This window comes from Labeo rohita, chromosome 6 (genome assembly GCF_022985175.1).
Source record: "Labeo rohita strain BAU-BD-2019 chromosome 6, IGBB_LRoh.1.0, whole genome shotgun sequence".
Classification (NCBI taxonomy): Eukaryota; Metazoa; Chordata; class Actinopteri; order Cypriniformes; family Cyprinidae; genus Labeo; species Labeo rohita.
Window position 1 is genome coordinate 17,003,366 of NC_066874.1, and position 25,878 is coordinate 17,029,243.

The following is a 25,878-nucleotide window of genomic DNA, read 5'->3' on the forward strand; positions in this document are numbered from 1 at the left end:
GCGTTAATTTGAAAATATAACTGTGATCTAAATTTCTAAGCCTAAATAAAAAGGTGATTGTGGCTCTATATCTCAAAGTCACCTCTCTCTATATCTATATCTATATCAGGGTGACTTTAAAGGCAAGATGTAGGTGACTTTGTTTCTTTAGTAGAACATAAATGAAGATTTTTGTCTCAAACCGTTTCAGTGTGTCAGTCATATAATGGCAATTAAAGGAGAAGTCCACTTCCAAAACAAAGATTCACATATAATGTACTCACCCCCTTGCACCATACCAGTCCATTATATGGAGAAAAATGCTGAAATGTTTTCCTCAAAAAACATAATTTCTTTACGACTGAAGAAAGAAAGACATGAACATCTTGGATGACAAGGGGGTGAGTACGTTATATGTAAATATTTGTTTTGGAAGTGAACTTCTCCTTTAATGGAATCCACGGCTTGAGAGTCAAAAAAAACACACAGACAAAACCAAATTAAACCCTGCGGCTTGTGACAATACATTGAGGTGTTAAGATACAAAACAATCATCTGTGCAAGAAACTAAACGGTATTTATATTATTTTTTACCTATTCAACAATTTCTTCTCTTCCGCGTCAGTCTTTGTTGCATGTTCATAAGAGCACCACGACACATGCCTGTTCTCAGAGCTTCATACCGTTACGGTCGAACCATTAATGTCACTTTTTTTTAACAATGTCCTTACTACCTTTCTGGTCCTTGAACGTGTCAGTTGCTGTCTATGAAAGGTCAGAAAGCTCTTAGATATAATAAAAAATATCTTAATTTGTGGCCCTGGACCACAAAACCAGTCTTAAGTAGCACGGGTATATTTGTAGCAATAGCCAAAAATACATCGTATGTGTCAAAATGATTTTTCTTTTATTCCTAAAATTATTAGGATATTAAGTAAAGTAAATATATCTAAACTTAATTTTTGATTAGTAATATGCAGTGATAAGAACTTCATTTGGACATATTTAAAGGCAATAATCTCAGTATTTAGATTTTTGTTTTGCACCCTCAGATTACAGATTTTCAAACAGTTGTATCTCGGCCAAATATTGTCCTATCCTAACAAACCATACATTAATGGCAATCTTATTTATTCAGCTTTCAGATGATGTATACATCTATTCTTAAATTTTAAAAAATTTACCCTTTTGTGGTTTTGTAGTGAATTATCCCTTTAAATCTTATAATTCTGACTTTGTTTCTAATAATTGCAAGATTGTGTCAGAATCTAACTTTTATATTTTATAATATGACCATATCTCACAAACATAACTTCATATTTGCAGTTGTGACTTTGTAATTATGACCATGTTTCACAATGTATGTATATCTTACAATTGCAACTTTTTTTGCAAAATTGGACAACAGACAATGTGAATATATCTGGCAGTTGTGATTTTTGTTTTATGTAATTGTGACTCTCACAGCCTCACAATTTGATAGTCACAGTGTGACTTTAAATCTCGCAACTGTCTTTGTTTATTATAATTATGCCATTGTTACTCACATTGCAACTTCATATCTTACAATGTGACATGATTTCTTAGTAATGATTTTGGCAGTTTGGTCTTATAATTTCTCGTAATTTTGACATTGTGTCACAGCGTGACAGTGTGTTGCAATGGAAATATCTCACACTGTTTCTTTATGTCTCACAATCAACTCTCTTATTTTTATTTATTTACATATGTATTTTTGAAGCAAATGTACATACAGTGATACGTACACAATAGAGGTGTGCTGTGCTGCACCCCTGACCCCCATGAGCTTTTAAGGCAGAACAATATGCTTGTGGGTAAGTGCCATTTATTTCATGACTTTGCATCAAACGCTTTTTGTGTTGTAGCAACAAATTGCCTCTAATTGTGCCAAAATAGTTGCAAAGATACATAATCAATAGGGTAGTGCAGCTGTTTCCAAAGGAGCCTTTAAACACAGCTGCTGCTGCACCCAGCGTCCCCCCTCTCTCTTCTGACTCGTCCTCCACCCATGTTTTTCATTTTCTGTTCGCTTTCAAAAGCTGTCACCTTAACAACGGGCCATATAATAAGTCCCTGTTCCCTTATGAGCCCTGAACCCCAAAACCGCCCAGAGCCGGGTGCTGGTTTGCCCCTCTTTGTAGTATACGGAATTAAAGCTCTCAGAACGGCTGTTTGAAAATGTTTTATTAAGTTTTGCGAAGCCCTTGGCTCCAGTTGGGAACAGGGGGACTATTGTCCCTTGCATCTTGTAGAGGCTGCTGTTCAGCTTAGCAGCAGATGAGTGTTAGCCTGTGATTTCAGGATGACCTGTAGTTGTGTGTAGTTTTGTGTTTCACACTTCTTTGCAAAAAGGATCAAGGTGACTCTAGTTCCATCTTTTACTCTCTCTACCCCTCACTCTCTCTCCTTCTTGCTTTGTTCGAATCAGCTGAGGCAGCATGTTGTTGTGTTGAGAGGAAACATGTGGTTTTTGTTAGCAGGGACTGGGTGTCTGGCACCATGATATGCACTGGGGGTTAAAGGAAGATGGGAGGGGTTGGTGGGGTAATGGGACATTGAGATTGAAGACCCTGAAGGAGGATGGGAATCAAAGTAAAAACACTCTGCCATTGTGACAGACAATGTTCTCCTCTCTATACACACTACCTGTGTTTTTCAGTAAATAAATTAAAGACAAATGCACTTGAGAAGAAAAATACATGATATTAAAGGGATAGTTCACCCAAAAATGAAAATTCTGTCATGAATTACTCACCCTCATGTCATTTCAAACCCATAAGACCTTCGTTCATCTTCGGAACACAAATTAAGATTTTTTTATGAAATCCGAGAGCTTTCTGACCCTGCATAGACAGCAATGCAACTGACACACTGAAGACCGAGTAAGGTAGTAAGGACATCGATAAAATAGTCCATGTGACATCAGTGGTTCAACCATAATGTTATAAAGCTACGACTGCATGCAAACTAAACAAAAATATCGTCTTTATTCCACAACACAAGAGTACCACGATACGTTATGGTTGAACCACTTAATATTTTAACAATGTCCTTACTACCTTTCTGGGCTTTGAATGTGTCAGTTGCATTGCTGTCTATGCAGGATCAGAAAGCTCTCAAAAATACAAGTTTGAAACGACATAAGGGTGAGTAATTAATGACAGAATTTTCATTGCTGGGTAAACTATTCCTTTAATACTTAGTCTTTTGAAGCAATTTTTCACTGTAAATGTCACTAAATCATGCTAATACAAATTGTGAACAGCCATAAAGGGACTAAAAGGTGATTAAGCAGTGTATTGTGTGCATATGTCTTTGCAGCTGGAGCAGATGCTGTTGCAGCAGTCGGGAGATTCAGACCAGCAGAGCGTGTACGGCGCAGAGCAGGGCTGGCTAAGAGAGGAAGGACGATCTTATAGGCTGAAGCTCCAGGCCTTTCAGGAGAGCCAACACAGACAGGCTCAGCTGGTGCAGAAACTACAGGCAAAGGTCCACTGTTAGATGTGGTCTCATCCAACACATTTAATTTTGTCAGAGATGGCAAAGATTCTTTGAGGGGGAAAATTATTTTGTAATTCTTGAGTATTTTCTTAGAATATACATATCAAAAAGAAACCATGAAGCTTTGGTATAGTTGGAAATGTGCTCAAGTTGCAGAGTCAAGAATGAAAGTATGTGTCTGTTTCCGCAGTTGCTCCAGTATAAGAAGAGATGTGGAAATCTAGAGCAGCAGGTGCTGGAGAAAACCTCAGAGTCAGAGAAGCTGAGGCTCTCGGTATGTCTCACTGGAGAACTTCACAGACTTTCCTGATAGAAGTACAAACTAGAGGAAACTTTTCGTAGTTCCTAGAACTACTGGCAGAAGTTCCTGCTTTTTGGCATGTTCGCACAGCAGGAACTAGGAACGTATTTAGTAAATTTGCTCCTACTTTAGAGTAAGGTCTAAAACAGTTCTGCCAGATCTATCAGTGACACACGTGTGTGCTGATTGGCCAAACACATACAAAACATCTGGCTACCTGGCTTTTTAAAAAGCCATGTAAAAACGTTTAATCTACGAACATGGAAAACAGCGATAACGGCATTTAGCTAGCTATGTTGTCTGCAACGCTGTGTTCGTTTGTCAGCCTTAATGATATGTAACACTGCAATTTGTCATTTGAGATTTAGTCAGATTTTCATGCTCTTTGAATCGTGTAAATTGTCTGTTTACATTCCATCGCCGTTATCACAAAACCCACAACACACTCAAAAACAGCTCAGATCATGGCATACTCCATTTACAAGTTGCTGACATTTGTAAATGCCCCAAATAAAGTCGCTTCCGGCCACTTCAGAGTTCCTGCTGTAGGTGCGAATGCAACCAGGAAAATGGCGTAAGGGGAAATTGGTTCTCTATGCTGATTCCTAGAGTTCCTAGAACTATGCGGTGCGAAAGCCCCTATTATTCCTTCACACAAAAATTTCAGTTGGAGCATTTTAGTTTGAGGAAATCTATATGCGCATGTGAATTTTGTTATATAATTGTTGTCATGTGTATTTTGGTATGTTGGATACAGTTGAAGTCAAAAGTTTACATACACCTTGCAAAATCTGCAAATTGTTAATTATTTTACCAAAATAAGAGGGATCATATGAAATGCATGTTATTTTTTTATTTAGTACTGACCTGAAAAAGATATTTCACATAAAAGATGTTTACATATTGTCCATATAGTTGAATTTATAAAAAATTACCCTGTTCAAAAGTTTACACATACTTGATTCTTAATAATGTGTTGTTTAGTGATAGTTGTTCATAAGTCCCTTGTTTGTCCTGAACAGTTAAACTGCCCGCTGTTCTTCAGAAATGTCCTTCAGGTCTCACAGATTCTTTGGTTTTTTGTGAAAAGCATTTTTGTGAAAATTTTTTGAACCCTTTCCAACAATGGCTGGATGATTTTGAGATCCATCTTTTCACACTGAGGACAACTGAGAGACTCATGTGCAACTATTACACTAGGTTCAAATGTTCAATGATGCTTCAAAAGGAAAAATGATGCATTTAGAGCCAGGGGGTGAACACTTTTTTTTTTATTTAAAGATCAGGGTAAATTTCATTTTGTCTTCTAGGGAACATGTAAGTATCTTCTGAAGGGCAGTACTAACTAACTAACTAACTAACTAAATAAAATATGACATTTAGGCAAAATAATAAAAATGTGCACATCCATTCAAATCATTCCATTCAAAAGTTTACACTCCTGACTCTTAATGCATAATTTTTCCTTCTGAAGCATCAGTGAGCGTTTGAACCTTCTGTAACATTTGCATATGAGTCCCTCAGGTGTCCTCAGTGTAAAAAGATGGATCTGAAAATCATACAGTCATTGTTGGAAAGGGTTTAAATACACAAAAATGCTGAAAAACAAAAGAATCTGTGTTACCTGAAGGACTTTTCTGAAGAACAGCAGGCAGTTTAACTGTTCAGGACAAACAAGGGACTCATGAACAACTATCACTAAAAACAGCTGTGGATCATTCAGGTAACAACACAGTATTAAGAGTCAAGTGTATGTAAACTTTTCAACAGGGTTATTTTTATAAATTCAACTATTATTTTCTCTTGTGGACTATATGTAAACATCTTTTATGTGAAATATCTTATTCAGGTCAGTACTAAATAAAAAATAACATGCATTTTGTATGATCCCTCTTATTTTTGTAAATAATTAATATTGTGCAGATTCTGCAAGGCGTATGTAAACTTTACTTCAACTGTATACCTTCCTCTGTTTATTTTTTTTTTTCAGCTCCAGTCACACCTAGACACTTCAGCACACCGTCTCCAGCGCTTTGAGCAGGAACACAGTATGGATGTCCAAAGTAAACTTGTGCTGCTGGAGGATGAGCAGAAACGGTAAGAACAGGATTGATATGAACTTCTCACAACGAGAGCCGGGCAGACTGAGGTAAAATGAGGGAGAATGGGTGAATCAGCCAAAGAGTATGTCAAGACTTCCTGTTTGGAACCAAAGGATAATTGTACGTTTTGGAAAATTGGAATGATAAACCTTATAAAGAGGTTCTGTTTTCTTTTTTTCCCTTGTACTTTGTTGGAAAATAAAGCTTAAAATGGTAGTTGTGTTTTAAAACATGGTTCCTGGTTTCCTAAACCAGCTTTTTTAAAAACTGTCATGACCACCACAAACTAGTATGACCTTATAGCTGATCCTACAGCTTGCTGTAGACCAGACTAGAAAACCTTTGGAACAACATAAACCAGCTAATAACTAGTGCTGTCAAACGTTTAATCACGATTAATTAAATCCAAAATAAAAGTTTCTGTTAACATTTGTGTGTGTACTGTGTATATTTTGTATATATAAATACACACATATACAGTGTGTATATAAATATATATATATATATATATATATATATATATATATATATATATATATATATATATATATTTTTTAAAACATTTAAATGATTTTTTTTTTTTAAATTGAGATTTATACATTATTTGAAAGCTGAATAAATAAGCTTTCCATTAATGCATGGTTAGGATAGGACAATATTTGGCTAAAACTATTTAAAAAAAATGGAATCTAAAGGTGCAAGAATAATATAAAAATATTGAGAAAATCATTTTTAAAGTTGTCCAAACTTCTTAGCAATGCATATTACTAATCAAAAATTAAGTTTTGATATATTTATGGTAGGAAATTTACAAAATATCTTCATGGAACACGATCTTTACTTAACATCCTAATGATTTTTGGCATAAAAGAAAAATTGATCATTTTGACCCATACAATGTATTGTTGGCTCTTGCTACAAGTACACCCGTGCAACTTACAACTGGTTTTGCGGTCCAGGGTCACATATTATATATAAATATACTGGATATATAAACATAACATATTTTTCTTAAAGATATACAATAAATATACACAGTACACACACATATTATGTAAGCAAAATCTTTTATTTTGGATGCGATTAATCGTGATTAATCATTTGACAGCACTACTAATAGCCAATTGGAACCAAGTTGGATTGGTTAGTTATGAGATTAGACCAGCTAATGACCTTTTTGGAGTGCCTCAGACCAGCTAGAAACCAGCTTCCATGTTCTAAAACAGAAATACCACCACCACCTGAATTTTTCACCAGTGTACTTCGCTGTTCTAACACTGAAAAATGACGCATGAACAGCATATATCAGGAAGGCTGAACTTCAACAGAGCTGAACTTCTCTAAATAAAATCTCTTAACTGCCTATACTTCAGCCCGACAAGCACATACTGGAAATGAATAGTTTTAGAAGGAGGTGTCAAAAACAAAAGGTATCCAGTTTGTCAGACTTAATTATCACAGCCTTGTTCGCCGTCTCAGCCAAATAGTTTTTACTGCACTTCATACAAAGAGCCGGCCAACCTACCATTGCAGACGCCAGCCTTTAAAAAGAACGTGATTTACTGTGCCACTCGCCTGTAATTGAAACAGTTATGGCGAACTCCAGGCCATCCAGCTGCCAAGCTCTCATTCATTTTTACACCTTACTGCCTCTGTCAGAAAGCGTGCTGCACAGTGCAGTTCATCCGATCATCTGTGGCTCTGCAGTCTTGTAAGACAATTTATATAATTTTCTATGTCAGAGAAGTCAACGGTGCCACGGCTCATGAGAATTTCACAGCACGCCACAATTAAATGAGATTCAACAGGGCAGTGTTATGCTTGTTGTCTGCCTCTGCTTTGTGTTTTCTCAAAATGGCAAAAGCTGCAGTATTACGCCAAACACAACATCATGGAGCAAATCTAGTTATTGAAAATGATTAAACACATTCCCGAAGCTTTGATCGTGTCTCTCTCTGTTGCTCACCCCCTTTGATGTTCGTCACCCTTACTGCCTCACACCCTGGCGTCAATCTTTGTATGTAACTGGGTGGATTCTGCCACGAATGATGTAAATAACCCTGTAAACTATTTGACAAGCAAATCTGGTGGCAATTAGGCTGGAGCTGACACGGACTTTATAAAACTGTCACGCACATTCCCTTCTAAGCGTGGCTGGCAACGCCGAACGTGACGTGGGCCTTTATGAGCCTGTAAACATAGAAGCTGATAGAGGCCGCGCAGCGGAGGGGGGTGAGATCATGTGCAAAGTTTGGCTCGTGGCTTAACAGGTGGAAACAGTGCTCTGAAGCAGTTCCATATATTTCACAGGTGTTCTGGTTTGAGCCAGGTCAACGCGCTGCTCCGGGAACAACTTGAACAAGCCAACGAAGCCAATCAGGCCCTGACGGAAAGCCTGCAGAAGGCACGAGAGGAGGCAGAGCAGAGGGACACGCGACTCAGAAGGGAACTCGAGGTGAGAGGGAGGAGGAAAAAGAGACAGAGGGAAGGAAGGAGAGATCTGTAGTGTATGTTTTTATCCAAATCCACAGTTTAAGGAAAATCTTTCCTTAATCCAACCCAATGAAACTCAACTCTGGAACTTGTGGAATTCCACCCTGGTGCCTGTTTTGTCAGTCTGGACACTGTCTTTGTTTTAAATCATTGTTGTGATTTTCTCAGCTGTTGTTTCCTGTGAAAACATTCCAGTCGATTGGAAAAAAAGAGCGAGAATTCATTACTTGGTGCAAACATCTGGTGATATAAAGGAGCTTGTGTAGTTTTCAGCCTCATACAGTCAAGAAAAGTTTACTGTACCATTTGAGTATGTGAGACCTAGCAGTTCATCTGTTATTTTTCATATGTGTGGATATATCTAATGGAAACCTCTTTGCCACCCTCTTTAAAGGAGAAGTCCACTTCCAAAACAAAGATTCACATATAATGTACTCACTCCCTTGTCATCCAAGATGTTCATGTCTTTCTTTCTTCAGTCGTAAAGAAATTATGTTTTTTGAGGAAAACATTTTAGCATTTTTCTCCATATAATGGACTGCTATGTTGCCCCAAGTTTGAACTTCAAAAATGCAGTTTAAATACAGCTTCAAACAATCCCAAATGCGGTTGTAGACTATTCCAGCCAAGAAAGAAGGGCCCTATATAGCAAAACGATTGGTTATTTTCATAAAAATAATACAGTTTATATACTTTTTTAATGTTAAACGCTCTTATTGTCTTACTCTGCCAGGAATGTTTTTTCCGGTTCATGACAGATAGGGTATGTCGAAAAACTCCCATCTCATGTTCTCCCTCAATTTCAAAATCGTCCTATATCGCTGTTTTACCTTTTATGTTAAGGGTGTTTGATCTTCTTTGCATGTTCACTTTGCAAAGACTGGGTCGGTACTTCTGCAGCGATGTAGGATGATTTTAAAATGATTTTTGAAACTGAGGGAGAAAATACGATTGGAGTTTTTCGACACTGTCTTGAGCCAGAATACACAGAGTTCAGGCAGAGCAAGACAAGACAAGCATTTGAGATCAAAAATAATTTCAAAATCATCCTACATTACTGCAGAAGTACCGATCCAGTCTTTGCAAAGTGAACATTTAAAGAAGATCAAACACCCCTAACAAAAATGGTAAAACAGCGATATAGAACGATTCTGAAGTTGAGGGAGAACATGAGTTTTTCGACATACCCTAACTGTCATGAACCAGTAAAAGACAGTCCAGGCAGAGTAAGACAAGAGGAGCGTTTGAGATTAAAAAGTATATAAATTGTATTATTTTTATGAAAATAACCAATTGTCTCGCTAGATAAGACCCTTCTTTTTCGGCTGGGATCGTTTACAACCGCATTTGGGATTGTTTGAAGCCGCATTTACACTGCATTTTGGAAGTTCAAAATCGGGGCACCATAGCAGTCCATTATATGGAGAAAAATGCTGAAATGTTTTCCTCAAAAAACATAATTTCTTTACAACTGAAGAAAGAAGGACATGACATTTTGGATGACAAGGGGGTGAGTACATTATATGTGAGTCTTTGTTTTGGAAGTGGACTTTTCTTTTAATACCGAACCTGCTGACCATATGTGCCGTGTCGCTCTCCCGCAGATGAACACCTCCCGAAACGGCCGCGAGCAAGCCCGTGTGCGATCTCTGTGGCGCCAGGCCGCCTTCCTGCGAAGCTCTTTCACCCAGCTGCGGGCCTTCGCTGACAGGTGAGTGTAGCTTGCAGCCACAACCCTCTTTCCAAACCCACCACCATTTATCCCCGCTTTGGATCAAAGCACAGCGGGTCACTTGGGTCACCCCTCACCCATTCTGACCGCATCGTCCGGGGAAATGTGATGGTTAGATTGCCCCTCAGATTAGTCTTGAGCCATCCATCAGAGCCAAGCTTGATGAGGGCTCGGCCTGTGTAAATGCTGTGATCATTGTTGAGTAATTTGCTGTAATGTGGATTACTCAACACATTGACAGCGGAGAAAATGTTCACGACCCTTACTCAGACACGACACCGTTCAAAGAGTTTATTCCCAGATCACAATATAGTTTCGGCCATCTGGCTCTCGTCAGTTGTGAACAAAACACATTTCCTTGGGAACGTAAGGAAATTGTTGTCTAAGGAAATTTCATAGCTCCTGCTGGTTTTTTTGTGCTTTACAGGAGTCTATCGGACATGCGAGCTGAGTGTGCGGTGGCTGGCCGTCGCCTTCAAACGGCCTGTGTGACTTTGGAGGCTAGCATGAGCCAGCCTTGTATCCCCGCTAGCAGCGGAGTATCTGCATTGGAGAATCAACTAAGAGACAAGCTGAAAGAAGCTATGCAGCTGCAGGCCCGTTTCGATGCTGAGAAAGTAGAGCTTAACTCTAGGTACAACATGTCTGTCTGTTTATGTACACGTCCCATTCATTTTTCATCAGTAATATACAAGTGTCCTCATGCTTGAGCAGCATGCTGTAATAAATACATACAGTATTGGCAGCTGGGGTTAAATTATCGTATTCAAAGGATTTCACATTGTCATAAATTTCAGCACCTATCCCAGTGCTTTGAATTGAATTATTGATGTCCTGAACTCACATCTCCTAGATGACTCATTGTACATTGTCCTGAGTGCTGACACACAGGGAAGGTCAGCACAGATTGCCTCATCCATCCAACTATGTGGCATGCCAAAACTAGAGAGAAAGAGCGTGTCTCTTTCTTTGCTGTTCAGTATCCTCTGCATTCTTCATTTACTTGTATAATGTGTCAGTGGTCTATGACACTTTCTTTTGAGAGCCGATCCATGGATCTGACAAAGCTGGGTTGGGGTCTTCTGATGAATGGAGTCATTGCAGCTTCTTTCTTTTACATCTTTTCATCAGTGACAGTTTTATAATGTAGAGAGCAAAGATCACTCTCCATTTTGATATATGAAATTTTAGCTGAGCTTTACTGCAGCGGGAAGAAAGGGCTATAGACAAATGGGTATCAAATAAGCACACCAAAGAGTGTTTGATCATTTTGCCTCAACCGTGTTAATGTTACACACATGCACTTTTTTTGTGTGCTCATGCAAAAGAATTAGTGCTGTTCTTAGAATACCTCAGAACATCATTAAATCTGTGCCTCCTTCAAATTGCAGATTACAACATTGAATAAAGATGTGCTATTTTTCTGAAAAAATAGTACACCCAAAAATGAAAGCTGCATTTCTTTCATCAATTACATACCTTCTTATCTGAAGCTTTGAACCTTCAAAGCATTTGCAAAAGCTTCAAAAATAACATTAAAGTGTTACAACTCACTAAAGTTCAACTGAAGCTAAATGAAAGCTTTTCTTGAGAAACAGACCAAAATGTAAGTTGTTATTCACTGATGATACTGACCACTGAATTATTACCCTTTAAAGTCAGGGTTCACTTCAAAATCAGATGGCTCAGGCCAGTTTTGTGAACCAGTTAAAGGAGAAGTCCACTTCCAGAACGAAAATTTACAGATAACGTACTCACCCCCTTGTCATCCAAGATGTTCATGTCTTTCTTTCTTCAGTCATAAAGAAATTATGTTTTTTGAGGAAAACATTTCAGGATTTTTCTTCATATAATGGACTGATATGGTGCCCCGATTTTGAACTTCCAAAATGCAGTTTAAATGCGGCTTCAAACGATCCCAAATGCGGTTGTAAACGATCCCAGCTGAGGAATAAGGGTCTTATCTAGCAAAACGATTGTTTATTTTCATGAAGAAAAATACAATTTAAATACTGTTTAATCTCAAACGCTCGTCTTGCCTTTCTCTCCCTGAACTCTGTGTATTTTGGCTCAAGACAGTTAGGGTATGTTGAAAAACTCCAATCATATTTTCTCTCTCAACTTCAAAAATAATTTCAAAATCATCCTACATTACTGCAGAAGTACCGATCCAGTCTTTGCAAAGTGAACATTTAAAGAAGATCAAACACCCCTAACAAAAATGGTAAAACAGCGATATAGAACGATTCTGAAGTTGAGGGAGAACATGAGTTTTTCGACATACCCTAACTGTCATGAACCAGTAAAAGACAGTCCAGGCAGAGTAAGACAAGAGGAGCATTTGAGATCAAAAAGTATATAAATTGTATTATTTTTATGAAAATAACTGATCGTTTCGCAAGATAAGACCCTTCTTCCTCAGCTGGGATTGTTTACAACTGCATTTGGGATTGTTTGAAGCCGCATTTAAATTGCGTTTTGGAAGTTCACAATCGGGGCACCTAAGAAGTCCATTATATGGAGAAAAATGCTGAAATGTTTTCCTCAGAAAACATAATTTCTTTGTGACTGAAGAAAGAAAAACATGAACTTGGATGACAAGGGAGTAAGTACATTATATGTAAATCTTTGTTTTGGAAGTGGACTTCTCCTTTAATAAATTAAAATTATTCAGTATTAAATCATACATTGTTACTTCTTACATGAACGTGGCAAAAAAAACTATTCACACGGGATTAGTATTGCCTGGTGACCTCTGGTCATTTGTAATAATGGGTAATTTCTAAATCACACAAGGTCCCCAGATAATACTAATCCTGTGCAAACAGGACTAAAGAGAGCTATTGTGGAAGCCAAGGTTTTTAGTGAATGATAACTTAATTTCAGTCTGTTCCTCACTCTGTTTCTCACAATCTATCCTATGATTTCAGAAGACAGCAAACATATCATATGGACCACTTTTAAGATACTTTAATTTTGATATTTAAATTCTAATGCCTAACATGCATGAATCTGTCCAGGATCCTGGAGTTGGGTGAAATGGTGAAGCAGCTCAGAGCACAGAACACTGAAAAGGAAAGCAATCTGACAGCGCTGCGGAGCAGCTTGGATAGAATGGTGAGCGGTGTTGCAATAGAATCATTAACATTTAATCATTTATCTGAACTGACTTTGTGTGTGTCTCAATCAGCTCCTTAGTTCAGTAGTCAAGGCACACATCAGTGAGTCAGCCAGTTTAAGGCCTCATGAATTGCAAAATCCTTCCAGTGCACTGGAACGTTCGCAACCTGAAAAATCCCACAATGCACCACAAAAACTAGTGAGCATCAATGCTCACTATGCTCTCTAACCAGAAATTACATCACATTTCTGAAACCACGAGCTAACTCTATAAATATAATGACTAGGGTTGGGTACCGAAACCCGGTGCCAATACGGCACCGGTACCCATGTGACCGGTATGTACCGGACCGAGTCAGAACGCGAATTTCGGTGCCTCATTTCGGTGCCACTTAAATGCCTGAACTGTCGATTGAAATATTTGTCTTCTGGTGCTATGACACGGATGTAGAAGCATTGATTCATCAACATGCATGATCGCTAGTTAAATTTAAATACTGCATTCATGGGGTGTCAGAATGATCAGAAAATTTATTTACTGAATGAGAAAACTCACGTGAACGTCGGAAAGCTTTGATGATAGAAATCCAAGACATCTTTGTAGTTACTATCCATTTTCACATTTCGAATTAAAAGCACAAATCGTCTGGAAATGAGACCATCCGAGAAGCGCATGAATGCTGCAACTATCGTTACACTTGCTCTGACTGCAGCAGGTGGTTTGCCGTTAGCTTAGCAAGCTACGTTAAACGCGTCTAACTTAAAATGCCAAAAACTAAACATTCTGAAGTGTGGCTATATTTCACGAGAAATGATTCAGACACTGCGACGTGCAGCAAATGTTTTACAGCAGTTGCGTGTGAAAGGGAAAACGCGTCAAACCTAATGAAACATTTGATGGTATGTGGAATAAACTTGAAAGCAGAGGGATGCACCGTGTTTGACAGTTTGCAGACATCAGCTGGAGAGGTGTCGTATTTTGCCAGAGACGGCAAATATGTGATGCGATCTAGGAAAACCCAACACATGGTGAAATTTTACCTTTTTAGGTTTTGACACCATATGAAAGCTGAGTACAGGTCCCTTTCCAAAACTTTTATTTTTTACATAACCTGCGTTATGGCTATCTTAGGTTGGCCGATAGCGATGATTTTTAGGAATGGGATTTTGAGAAAAACGGCTTTAAAGTGAGACGGCTTTCACTTTCACTTTACGGGTTTAACGAGAGCTGTCTGTCAAGTTAGGAGCGCTACTGCATCATTAGACAAACAGACAACGTTTGTTTTCCGTTGATCACCCATTTTATGTTTAGTAAATAATGCAGCCTACCTTGTAGTAAAAAGCGAGCGCAGCGCAACTGTTCGCGCACTGTGCATAAAACAGACTGTCATCGGACGACTCCTCTTTAGTAACTTCATCATCCGATCCTTCATCTCTGGATGTGAAATAGCCCGTAACATCATTTAGGGCACTGACATCACCAAAACTGGGCAGACTGAGACGAGTAAGATCGGTTAAGTGAGCAGCTGCAGTACTTTAGACGGCGTTGTTGTGCTCCGCCATCTCACGATGTTAAAATAAATAAATACATAAAAAATAAATAAATAACTTTGCTTGCCGTACTTTACACAGGACTGGTGGAGAATGTGAACTGATATGCCTTTACTAAATATGTTAGGTGGTTTATTTTGATAGGTTAACTGTTTTTGTGGAGTTAAGGGAAAGCACCTCCGCAGCGCGTTCTTAACATAGGAGAAAGACAGTCATTTCTGCTTGCTGCAATAAATGTCTATTTTTCTGCACTAAACAAGTGAATTTCGAAGAGATATTTTCAGAGATGATAGACAAGATGTTATAGAATAATAATTTAATGAAAAACGGATTTCCTGAAAACGTCCCACCGCGACATCCGACGGGTTTTCCCAGATCTCATCACATATAGTCATATTTCTGCAAAAGAATTTCTGAAATTTTAAGCTGTTAAATTATTGTAGTTGGGTTAGGTGGCTTAGGTTTTATTGTTGTTGCGTTTTGCATTGACTTAATAATGTATAGTACTACTTCTTCTTCTCTTTTTTTTTTTTTTTACTTTTAATACATTGTTCAATTTAAAGAACTTTTTTGTCCAATAAAAATATATTCTTGTGTCATCCACCACTTTGTGGCTTTTTAAAAGTATCGGTTCAGGCACCGTTTTGGCACCGGTACCGTTTTAAAAGTATCGATTTGGCACCGGTATCGAAAAAACCCCAAACGATACCCAACCCTAATAATGACGCGATAGAAGATTTAAAAAGATTAACCGTTTTTTCATAAACACGCTGAAATATACTAATATTAACACATCTAGTTAATATTTATAATTAATATTTGGCTGAAATGTTGTAAAGACGTAACAGAACTGTTTATAGAGAATAAAAATAATATCAAAAAGAAATTGGCCCTGTCTATTGTTGATTAATTCCAGTGGTGACATTCTCACACAGTTTTTACTGATAGATTACCATTAAGAGATCAGTTGTGAACAAGAACTTGTTAAAAATACTGGTAAATTTGTTCTGGCAATTAAATTTGTTCTGTAACATTACAAGTAAATTACAGGTAATGTGCTCTCTGTGAACGCAGAACAAAATTACCGCTATGAGCACATACAAGTTCAGAACAAGCTGATGTTAAATGTCTACTCTGGGCCAATCATAACATTCTGTCACTGATGACACATTTACTCCACGCTGTGTAGTTCCGTTTGAAGTCGTCTCTGGGCCAAAAACAGCTGCATGAATGTGAATGTTTGACACAAAATTGAAAACAACAACAAAAACACTAACCGCGCTTACCCCTCCATGCTTACAAACACAGCACTGGGAGGCACGACCCTTTAGAGGTCTTTTCTGGTTGATGTCACAGAATTTACTGGTATTTTGAAACGGATGAGTGAATGGTGTTTTACCGGTAAAAAGACAGAACATTCCGGTAATTTTACAGCAGTTTATTGGTATTTCTGTGCGAAAGGGGCTAATGTTGTCTGTTGACGTTGGGCGTAGTCATGTCGCCGGAAATTGAGTAATCACGGAGTAAGCTAGGGTGTTACCAGTGACTGAATTTGTGTACGCAATATACTGATTCACAAGGTCAAGAGCTAGGGAGCTGATTGAGAAACAACCTTACAAATGAAGACAATAGAACAAAAGAGCAACAATATTTAGGTGCTGTGACAACCCTGTTAGTCAAACGCAGTACACGTTTTTTTAAAAATAATAAACAGAATAAAATGTAGATTTTTTTTGTTAATGTTTTTTTAATAAATAAAAAGAAAACAAGTACGAGAATTGAAATAGAATAGAGAGTGCTCGTGTTAGAGGGTCAAGTGTAGATGGAAGAGGAGTGTTTTTAGCTGTTTCTTGAAGATACCTAAAGACTTGGATCAAGTTGGGGAACAGCAGGGAACAGTTAAGATAAAAGTCCAAGAATTAAGTTAGAATCATGTGTTGCTTGAATCATTAATTGGAAAGAGTAGTTTTGATAAACATTGCTACTTTCTTAAAGCAGAATATGTACGATTTTTTTAATTAAAATATCCAAAAACCACTAGAACAGTTTCTTTGAAACATTGAAGAATGTTTAAATCCAGATAAATAAGCAATTTTAACTAGTATAATGGACTTTGTCATTGCATCACCTGCCAATGACGACATACACCCTCGATTTTCTGGTTATATTAAAACAGGGAAACCCCAAAGACACTTTAATATGTTATGCATTTTATTAGACAGGTGACGAACGCACAGAGTAGCATTATAACAGAATTTTCATCACACTCAAATGTATCTAGCATGATAAAATAGCACTGCATTTCCTACATATGCATGACAAAACATTCAACTGTGGCAAAATAAAAGCTCAGCTGATTTCGAGCCGTGTATCACGCTCGTCATTCATTAGCGATCGCTCCGGTGTCCTCGTTTCGCTTCCACGACTTTCAGTCCCACCCTGCTTTATACTACAGTGACCTTAATAAGTCCGTAATACATTTGCACATTTAATACATTATGATTCCACACTCAATCACGGCATCATCAAACTACGCCTTTGGTTCTTTGTTTGTTTTGAATATGCGCCCTAGCAGTGAAAACTTACATACTGTGCCTTTAATGACTTACCTGGATTCACTTATATTGTCTGGTGTGTGTTATGGCTGTTCAAGAAGCTACATTTTGACCTGTATGCTTTCCTGCACAGGAAATAAATCGGTCCGAAGACCGAACCGAGAGGGATGCCTTACGCAACGAGATCAGCAGTCTTCAACAGTTACTGCACAACATTAATCAGGTTTACTGAACATGATTATTGGCTATGGTATTTTGGACCAGATGTACTAAACATGAGAAGAGTAACTGTCAGCTCCTCTCTTATTTGACTCTTTTAGGTGGTTAGTAATGAGAGTTCCTCAGACTCATCAAAAGATGAGCACCCATCTGTTTCTGCAGGACCCATATCCTCTTCTCAACGAGATACTATTCTGATAGCTGTGCAGAGAGCCATCTTACAGCGTCAGGCACAAATTCAGGTTTGCAATTAAGCTCCTGTATACCATTCTTATATGGCACAGGTGTCATCTCTCCTAGTTTTACAGAAATTACACACTTCACCAGATCTCCATAATAGTTTACCCTGCTATCAAGAACGATATGTAATTTCAGTACATTTAACTAAATGAAATATCTATCCACCTAAAGGAGCTGCAAGCACATCTGGAAGCTTCCCAAGAGCAGGTTGCCACCTTGCGAGATCAGCTACATGTGGGAGAAGATGAAACCAGAACCCTGGAACAAAGAATTCGGGAATTGCAGCAAGAGAATCAACTTTTGGAGAGATCTGAGGAAGACAGCACCAGAGATGCCCAAAGATACCGCACCTCACTGGGCATAGTAACCAGGTAGAGTCTGTGACTGAATGAACCTGGTGCTTCAATAAAGGATGCCATTGTTCAATGGCAGTACACAAATGAGTTTCTAACTGAATATTGAACATCTAGGCCAGGGGTGGCGAACTCCAGTCCAGGAGAGCCGCAGCCCTACAGAGTTCAGCTCCAACCCTAATTAAAACTCACATGCCTGTTGCTTTCTAGTAACCCTTCAGAGCTTGATTAGCTTGTTCAGGTGTGTTTGATTAGGGTTGAAGCAAAACTATGCAGGGCTGCAGCACTCCAGGACCGACGTTCGCCACCCCTGATCTAGGCTAACCTAGAAGGTTAATTTAAAAACAACAGCGCTTAACATAAGGACTTTCCTGGGCTTTCCAAGGGCTCATGATTCTGATTCAAGAACACAAACTCACATCTGCAGTTCTAATTTAGCAGCTCAAACTTGCAAATCCTCTAGTTTTAGGACTATAACCTAAACAGCAACATACCACCACGACTGTCGCTTTCCTTTCTCCCTTCTTAGTGAAAAAGGAGAGCTTGAGAGGCAGCTCTCAGCCCTGCAGCAGCAGCTGGAATGCACTCAAGTAGAGCAGGAAGCTTTGAGAAGCTCCTCTCTGGATGTTCAGAGGCAGAGGGACCTCCTCAGGCAGCAGAGGGAGGACCTGGAGAGGCAGCTGGCTCGAGAACGCTCTGAATCCGAGAGGGGGTACGGCATTGCGAAACCTCAAACCCCTTGACTTCCTTCTTGGCCCTTGTTTATTTCCCTGTCCTATTGTTTACAGTTAGTATCACTAGCACATGTTGTCCTTAAAGTAGCCTTGAATCAAACCAGAATAGTATTGTTTACAAAATGCATTAAACATGAAGATGCGTGATGCATTAGTTTACTGGTTAGGTCAAAGGTAACAACCCTGCTCATGTGTTATTATGTACTGTATATGGATAAGAACGGATGTCATTCTCCTCAATTGTGGAGCATGTTTATAGAAATATCTCTGCTTGTATATGTTTGTGTACATGAATATGCGCCTATGCCTTAACCTTAACATTGTTTACATTAATATTACGTTTTGTTTGTGTGTACATTTACTGTGAGCTAATTTGGTTGCTCTATGCCGTAGTGTGCCTAGGTTTTCATTTGTTTTTGTGCTGTTTTGTCCATATCTACAGATCAAAAAGTGTGTATTTGTGTCTTGACAGTTTGTATGCATTTGTTTTTCTACAGACGTCACGCTCTGGAGCAGTTGGAGATGAGACACTCGGATGTGCGTAAAGAGCTGGTCACACTAAAAGAAGCTCTGAGTCAGCTGACTTTACATAAAGAGGTTCTGGAGGACGAAAAAAGCAGCCTTGCACAGGCTCTCTCTAGGGTACTACTCTACACATTCACACATTCACACAAAATGCACATTTATTAAAGGAGAAGTCCACTTCCAGAACAAAAATTTACAGATACTCTGTAAAATTGTACTCACTCCCTTGTCATCCAAGATGTTTATGGCTTTCTTTCTTCAGTCGTAAAGAAAATATGTTTTTTGAAGAAAACATTTCCATATTTCCACATTTTCGTTTCCATATAGTGGACTTCTGTGGCTTCAAATGATCCCAAATGATCCCAAATGTGCTTGTAAACAATCCCAGTCAAGAAAGAAGGGTCTTATCTAGCGAAACGGTTATTTTCATAAAAATAATACAATTCATATACTTTTTAATGTCAAACGCTCATCTTGTCTTGCTCTGCCTGAACTGTTTTTTTCTAAAAATTCCCATCTCATGTTCTCCCTCAACTTCAAAATCGCCCTATATCGCTGTTTTGCCTTTTTTGTTAAGGGTGTTGATCTTCTTTCCATGTTCACTTTGCAAAGACTGTGTCGGTACTTCTGCAGTAATGTAGGATGATTTTGAAATGATTTTTGAAGTTGTGGAAGAAAATATGATTGGAGTTTTTTGACATACCCTAACTGTCTTAAACCAGAATACACAGAGTTCAGGGAGAGCAAGACAAGACGAGCGTTTGAGATTAAAACTTATTTAAATTATATTATAATTTATATTATATAATTTCACTATATAAGACCCTTCTTCCTTGGTTGGGATCGTTTACAACCACATTTGGGATCTTTTGAAGCCGCATTTAAACTGCATTTTCGAAGTTCAAAATCAGTCCATTATATGGAGAAAAATCCTAAAATGTTTTCCTCAAAAAAACATAATTTCTTTGCGACTGAAGAAAGAAAGACATGAACATCTTGAATGACAAGGGGGGTGAGTACATTATCTGTACATTTTTTTTCTGGACGTGGACTTCTCCTTTAAGCCACCCACTCATCCATTTACTCACCCACTCATTTGTTCACTTGTTAATTCACTCACTACATCTTATACACTCTCACATTCTTTCATTCTTCCAACACTGTCACTCACTAACATATTCTTTCAAAACACTCCATTTATTCACTCGGTCACTCCATAGCTCACACATTTTCGTAAACCACTCGTTCATTAACTCCCTTTGTCACTCAGTCACTCGTTTATTCACATACTGTATTTACTCACTCATTAATTAATTCTATCATTCACATATTCACTCATTCATTCATCTTAACACCTGATTTTAGTCTGTATAAAACTGTTCTCACCTGCATGTTGCTACAGTGAATTACATCCAGTCATAAAACTGTTTACCCAGTTTTGCATTATTTATCCATTAAGTAAATACAGAATTTTCCCTGTCAAATGTCCAGCTCAGTTGTTGAATTACTGGAAACTCAGTTTACTTTGACCTTGGATGAGTTATTTAGCTCTGCTTATTTGTAGTGGTTGATATTTACCATGCAAAACTGCCTTTGTGAGATTTTTCATCACATACTCTGTCTAACTTACAGTTTTTCCACACTTCCGCAGTTCTGCCACAGGTCATTCTGGGGACAAAATGTAACGGTTAAACTCCAGTGCTATTAAACAGCTCTGCAAACATATTTTACCCTAACCGCTGATTGCAAAATAAATGCTGGTTACGTGAACTTGGTAGCTAATGATTGTATGTAGCCAAACTTCCCACTGATGTTTGTACTGCCTCCCTATAGGCGGAGGCCCAGAATGCTGAGCAGGAACTGGCGCTCACTAAACTACGAAGTGAAGATGCAGGGCTACAGGACTCCCTGGCCAAGATGGGAGCACTGAGTGAGGGATTGGCTAAAGATAAGGTCGAATTGAACCGTCTTCTCTTACAGGTCAGGGTTAATTGGAGACCTTTGATTAAAGTAATAAATCTTGAATAATCTCTAGATTTGTACTCCTGAATTTAAAATTCCTGATGATTTACTCACCCCCATGTCATCCAAGATATTCATGTCCTTCTTTCTTTAATCGAAAAGGAATTAAGGTTTTTGAGGAAAACTTTCCAGGATTTTTCTCCATATAGTGGACTTCAATGGGGATCAGTGGGTTGAAGGTCCAAACTGCAGTTTCAGCGCAGCTTCAAAGGGCTCTACATGATCCCAGCCAAGGAATGAGGGTCTTGTCTAGCAAAACAATTGGTCACTTTTTAAAAACAAATAAAACTACAAATGCTCATCTTGCACTAGCTCTGCGATGCGTGTCTGTGACTTCATGCATTACATAATCACGTTGGAAAGGTCACGTGTGGTTAGTTCTTCGTCTGTGTACTGTGATTCAAGATAGGTTTCTCCTCCAACTTCGAAATTATCTGACATCGTCGTTTTACATTTTTTTGTAAAGGGCGTTTGACTTTCTTAGCATGTGACCTTTTCAACGTGACTACTTGATGCGTGAAATCGTGGGCGCAGAGCTAGTGCAAGATGAGCATTTGTGGTTAAAAAGTGTATGGGCTATTCTACAGAATTTATACAGAATTTAAAAAGCATTTAAGTACTCAAATCTTAGATGATTACTAAAATCCTTCTATTATCTTTTGAAGAACACAATAATATTTAAAATATCAGTAAGCTTAATATATATAAAATCATCATTTAGTGGGTACTTGCAATTGGGAGGTGGCTGTCTCGAACCCTAACCCCTAAATTTCAACCTATGAAAATGATATTGAAATAATTTTTGCATTTTATTCCATTGTTGTTTTTAAAAATATATTTTTATTTTCTAAAAAGTAATTTAACAATGTGCTGATTAGCATTTGAGCTAGCTTCAAAACTATCTAAAACTGTCACGACCAAAACATTTGGTGAAATTTCAGTAGTGATGTCTTTGTTTTTTGGGTGTTAAGCCATACAATTGTCACTACCGTAAAAGTCACGACCGAAATGCGTCATCATTGTTTTGGAAGTGACAAAAGCAAACACATAATCCTCATATTTGGGAAACTAAACAAAATTTTAGTACAGTTATGCAAATTTTTAGTATTTTAGTATGTTTTAGTAGTGTTTTAGTATGTGGGTTAAAAACATTACTGTCATCACTCTATGTCCACACATGCAGCGGAATGACAATAAAGCTCGACTTGACTTGACTTGACTTGACTTGACTTGAAAATGTGCTGTTATGACATGGGATGGGATGTTTTGTCAGAAATAAAGTATACTGAATTATCAGCTAAGATGTTATGATAGGTTTGTTTCAATGTATATTTAAAGTAATCCTTAAGTTTGAAATCAGTATGATCAACTTTTTGCTGTAGCGATTTTAGCTCAAAGGGAAATGTATATAAATAATTACAATTAATTATGATGAATTACAATTATTAATATCAGCTGTCAGTAGTAACTGTAGCAGAATTAATTTTCCATCAACTAATCTGTTCGCCCAGCGAACATTCAGTATAATTTTTATATCAACTCTAGAAAATGATATTTTCTTGGCCACAGAAAATAACTTTCTTAAAGTACCATTTCATTAGAGCATGTAGTTCGAATCGGATGCGTAAAGGGACATTAATTTGCAAGGCAGAATCAGAATCAACACTCATGTAATTTGTGCACAAGAGTTTTATTAACGAAGGACTAACACATAACTAATCTAAACAAACAAACATGAAGTCACTCATACATGGGGGAATGGTCAGTGAGAAGCAGAGAGAGACAAGGAAATGAAGCTATGAAAAGAGTCAGTTAACCACCTGAGCAAAACCATCAGTGCTGTCTATAGCTTATACTAAACCTCTGTTTTGTTTAGTTAAATGTACGATACTTGCATTGCCTTGGTCGTTGAACAAGTGTCTGAATGCAGTCTCGGGCAAAAGTCTTGATGGTTGGAGCAGTGGTGGTTTTGGAATCGTGATCACGTTCTTCTGGGTCCGAAGAGTGATGAACTCCAAAGATGTTCTGACTCGATGGTGACTGGGAGTTTCTTCCCATGTGACAAGTGTAGAAGAACCAAGAGCTGAGAGGGACCCATCTGATGTCCTGTGATCTTTGGGGAATGGAAAGACAAGGCCGCAAGGCCTGGCGCATGCTTAGGGAAGTCCTGAAGAGTTCTAGCTCATCTTCTTAGGTTCTCAAAGAACCACTGACTGACTGAGGCGAGTCATGAAGATGAATTCCAGGGTTGAGTGGAAATGTCTGGCTCTTTGTGGTCAAGAGCCACAGCTCTGTATGTTGGGCCTGTCGGGCCCGCCGGGCACACCCTGTGCCGGCTCAGGCTCCCTGTGGGTTCCTCCACATGGGCAGCAATCAGAAGACGTTGCAGACGAGGAAGACAGTGAAGAGAGAGAAGCGATCAATCGTTTGATGCCTTTAAGCTCTCTGGAGGCTGCGCCTCCAGGAGGTCCACGAACCAATGGTAACTTTCACCTTTGGAGGGAAAGTTTACGACTCTTTGTCTGTGAGCCTGGTATTTTGCATATGTAATTCGATTGGGTGTTGATGCAAAACTACTAAGGTTTCTTAAAACACTAACATGTTGCAAAGGTATCAACATATAATATACACCATCATTTAGATGATCAAAATACAAATTCAAAGAGACCAAACATGGCATATGTGGGTTATACAACTAGTCATCTATCATAACACATGCATAAACAGTAGAAAGACAAATACAACAGACAAAATTAAAATACAATGCAGTAATACTGTACACAATGACCTGGGCTATGTGTGACAGGAAGATCAAAGAAAGGTTTGTCTGTGAATGAATAGGAAAGAGTCTATTTCTGTAGGCATTGTGTCTTTCCTATGGGCAAATGTAGCATGGGCAAATGTGCATTCCTCTGGGCAATAAAACCTCTTATCAGATCATCGTCCTGGCAACTGAGCCCTTTTGGGGTGTTAGTTGCTTTGGGGGGTTGTCTCCAGAGCTTCAGCATATAGCTGGCTTGTTGGGTTTAAAGACTATTTGTTAAATGTAACAATTAATGTATGTCTGATTGGTCCAGATGCTACATTGCCTTTTATGAAATTTGATTCACAACACAACAAATCTCATAAATCACACTTGAAATAGTGTTACAATTGTAATTGATTTACCTCTGAAAAACTTTTAATAAAATAGAAAAAATATATTTACTTTTATTTATTTTTTATTTTTTATTTTTTTAGAAAATGATCAGTCTTTTCACTAGATGAGACCCATATCCCTCGGCTGGGATCGTGTAGAGGCCTCTGAAGCTGCATTGAAACGGCAGTTTAGACCTTTAACCTGCTGATAGTCCACTATATGGAGAAAAATCCTGGAATGTTTTCCTCAAAAACCTTATTTTCTTTTTGACTGAAGAAAGAAAGACATTAACATCTTGGATGACATGGGGGAAAGTAAATCAACAGAAAATTCTGATTCTGGAGTGAACTAATCCTTCAACTCATTCAGCTCTTTTTCAGGCAACGAAAACAAAATAAGATAGGGAATTACTGGGTTCAGCAGTTTGTATGGATGCTAGTTTTTAGCTTACATTATGGCTGGCTGACAAAGGATGATCCTAGCATGAATACCAACATCCACAACACAATATGTGATGGCAACCAGCAAAGCTGGTTATGCCCACATGGGCTAATGCCCATGTGGTCTTTTCAACATGGGCATTATTTAACCATAAAAATATCATTTTTGACCTATCTGCTGCCAGGTTGAGGCTGAAAAGGCAGAGCTTGGCGAACGCAAACGGGAGGCAGAGCTAGAGCGAGCGGCAGCCAGAGAGGAGCTAGCTCGACTTCAGCAGGAGCTGTTAGACCTAACGGCTGAGAAGCGAGCTCTGGAGGCCTCACACATTCACCTTCAAGAGACCCGAGTGACCCAGGATGCGGAGTGCAACCTCCTACAGAGGGAGAAAAGTTCAGCCCTGGAGCAACACGCCCAGGTCATTCACTTTCCTCCTCACAAATCGAGAGAGGGAGGGGGGGTACCCCATTACCCAGCATGATTCACAGCTCTCAGCTGTGCTCTGATGGGTCTTGTTGTCACATTAAAAAGCCAGGGGAAGATATTAGACCCATCTGCCGTGGTACTCAACACCTTCCTCCAAGAGTTCCATATATGAATCTTGGCCCAAGCGTGTGTTTTATGAGTGGCAAAGGAATTGAATGGGGGAGGCAAAGGGGATCTCGAGTACAAATGAAGGACAGGAAGACTAGAGAGATAGATATTACAGACGGGTAGTATCACAGTGAGAGAGAATGAGTGAAAAAGGCTGTAAATCATAAGCTTGATCTGTCTGCAACAGACAGTGTGGAATTCAGCTGCTCTTTTGTCTACACCTACAGTCGTGTTTTACCGAGGTGTCACTGTGTTAAAA

General features: G+C 38.6%; 1 protein-coding gene across 1 annotated transcript in view; it reads left to right on the forward strand.

Moving 5' to 3' along the window:
• crocc2 (ciliary rootlet coiled-coil, rootletin family member 2) overlaps window positions 1–25,878 on the forward strand; it is a 67,767-nt gene that overhangs the window by 21,579 nt on the left and 20,310 nt on the right. Inside the window, 14 exon segments of the mRNA XM_051113101.1 lie at window positions 3,322–3,489; window positions 3,692–3,775; window positions 5,793–5,899; window positions 8,215–8,359; window positions 10,002–10,108; window positions 10,557–10,763; window positions 13,150–13,246; window positions 17,489–17,578; window positions 17,676–17,816; window positions 17,986–18,185; window positions 18,697–18,879; window positions 19,399–19,543; window positions 21,260–21,406; window positions 25,213–25,443. Coding sequence (XP_050969058.1) covers window positions 3,322–3,489; window positions 3,692–3,775; window positions 5,793–5,899; window positions 8,215–8,359; window positions 10,002–10,108; window positions 10,557–10,763; window positions 13,150–13,246; window positions 17,489–17,578; window positions 17,676–17,816; window positions 17,986–18,185; window positions 18,697–18,879; window positions 19,399–19,543; window positions 21,260–21,406; window positions 25,213–25,443 — 2,052 coding nt within the window.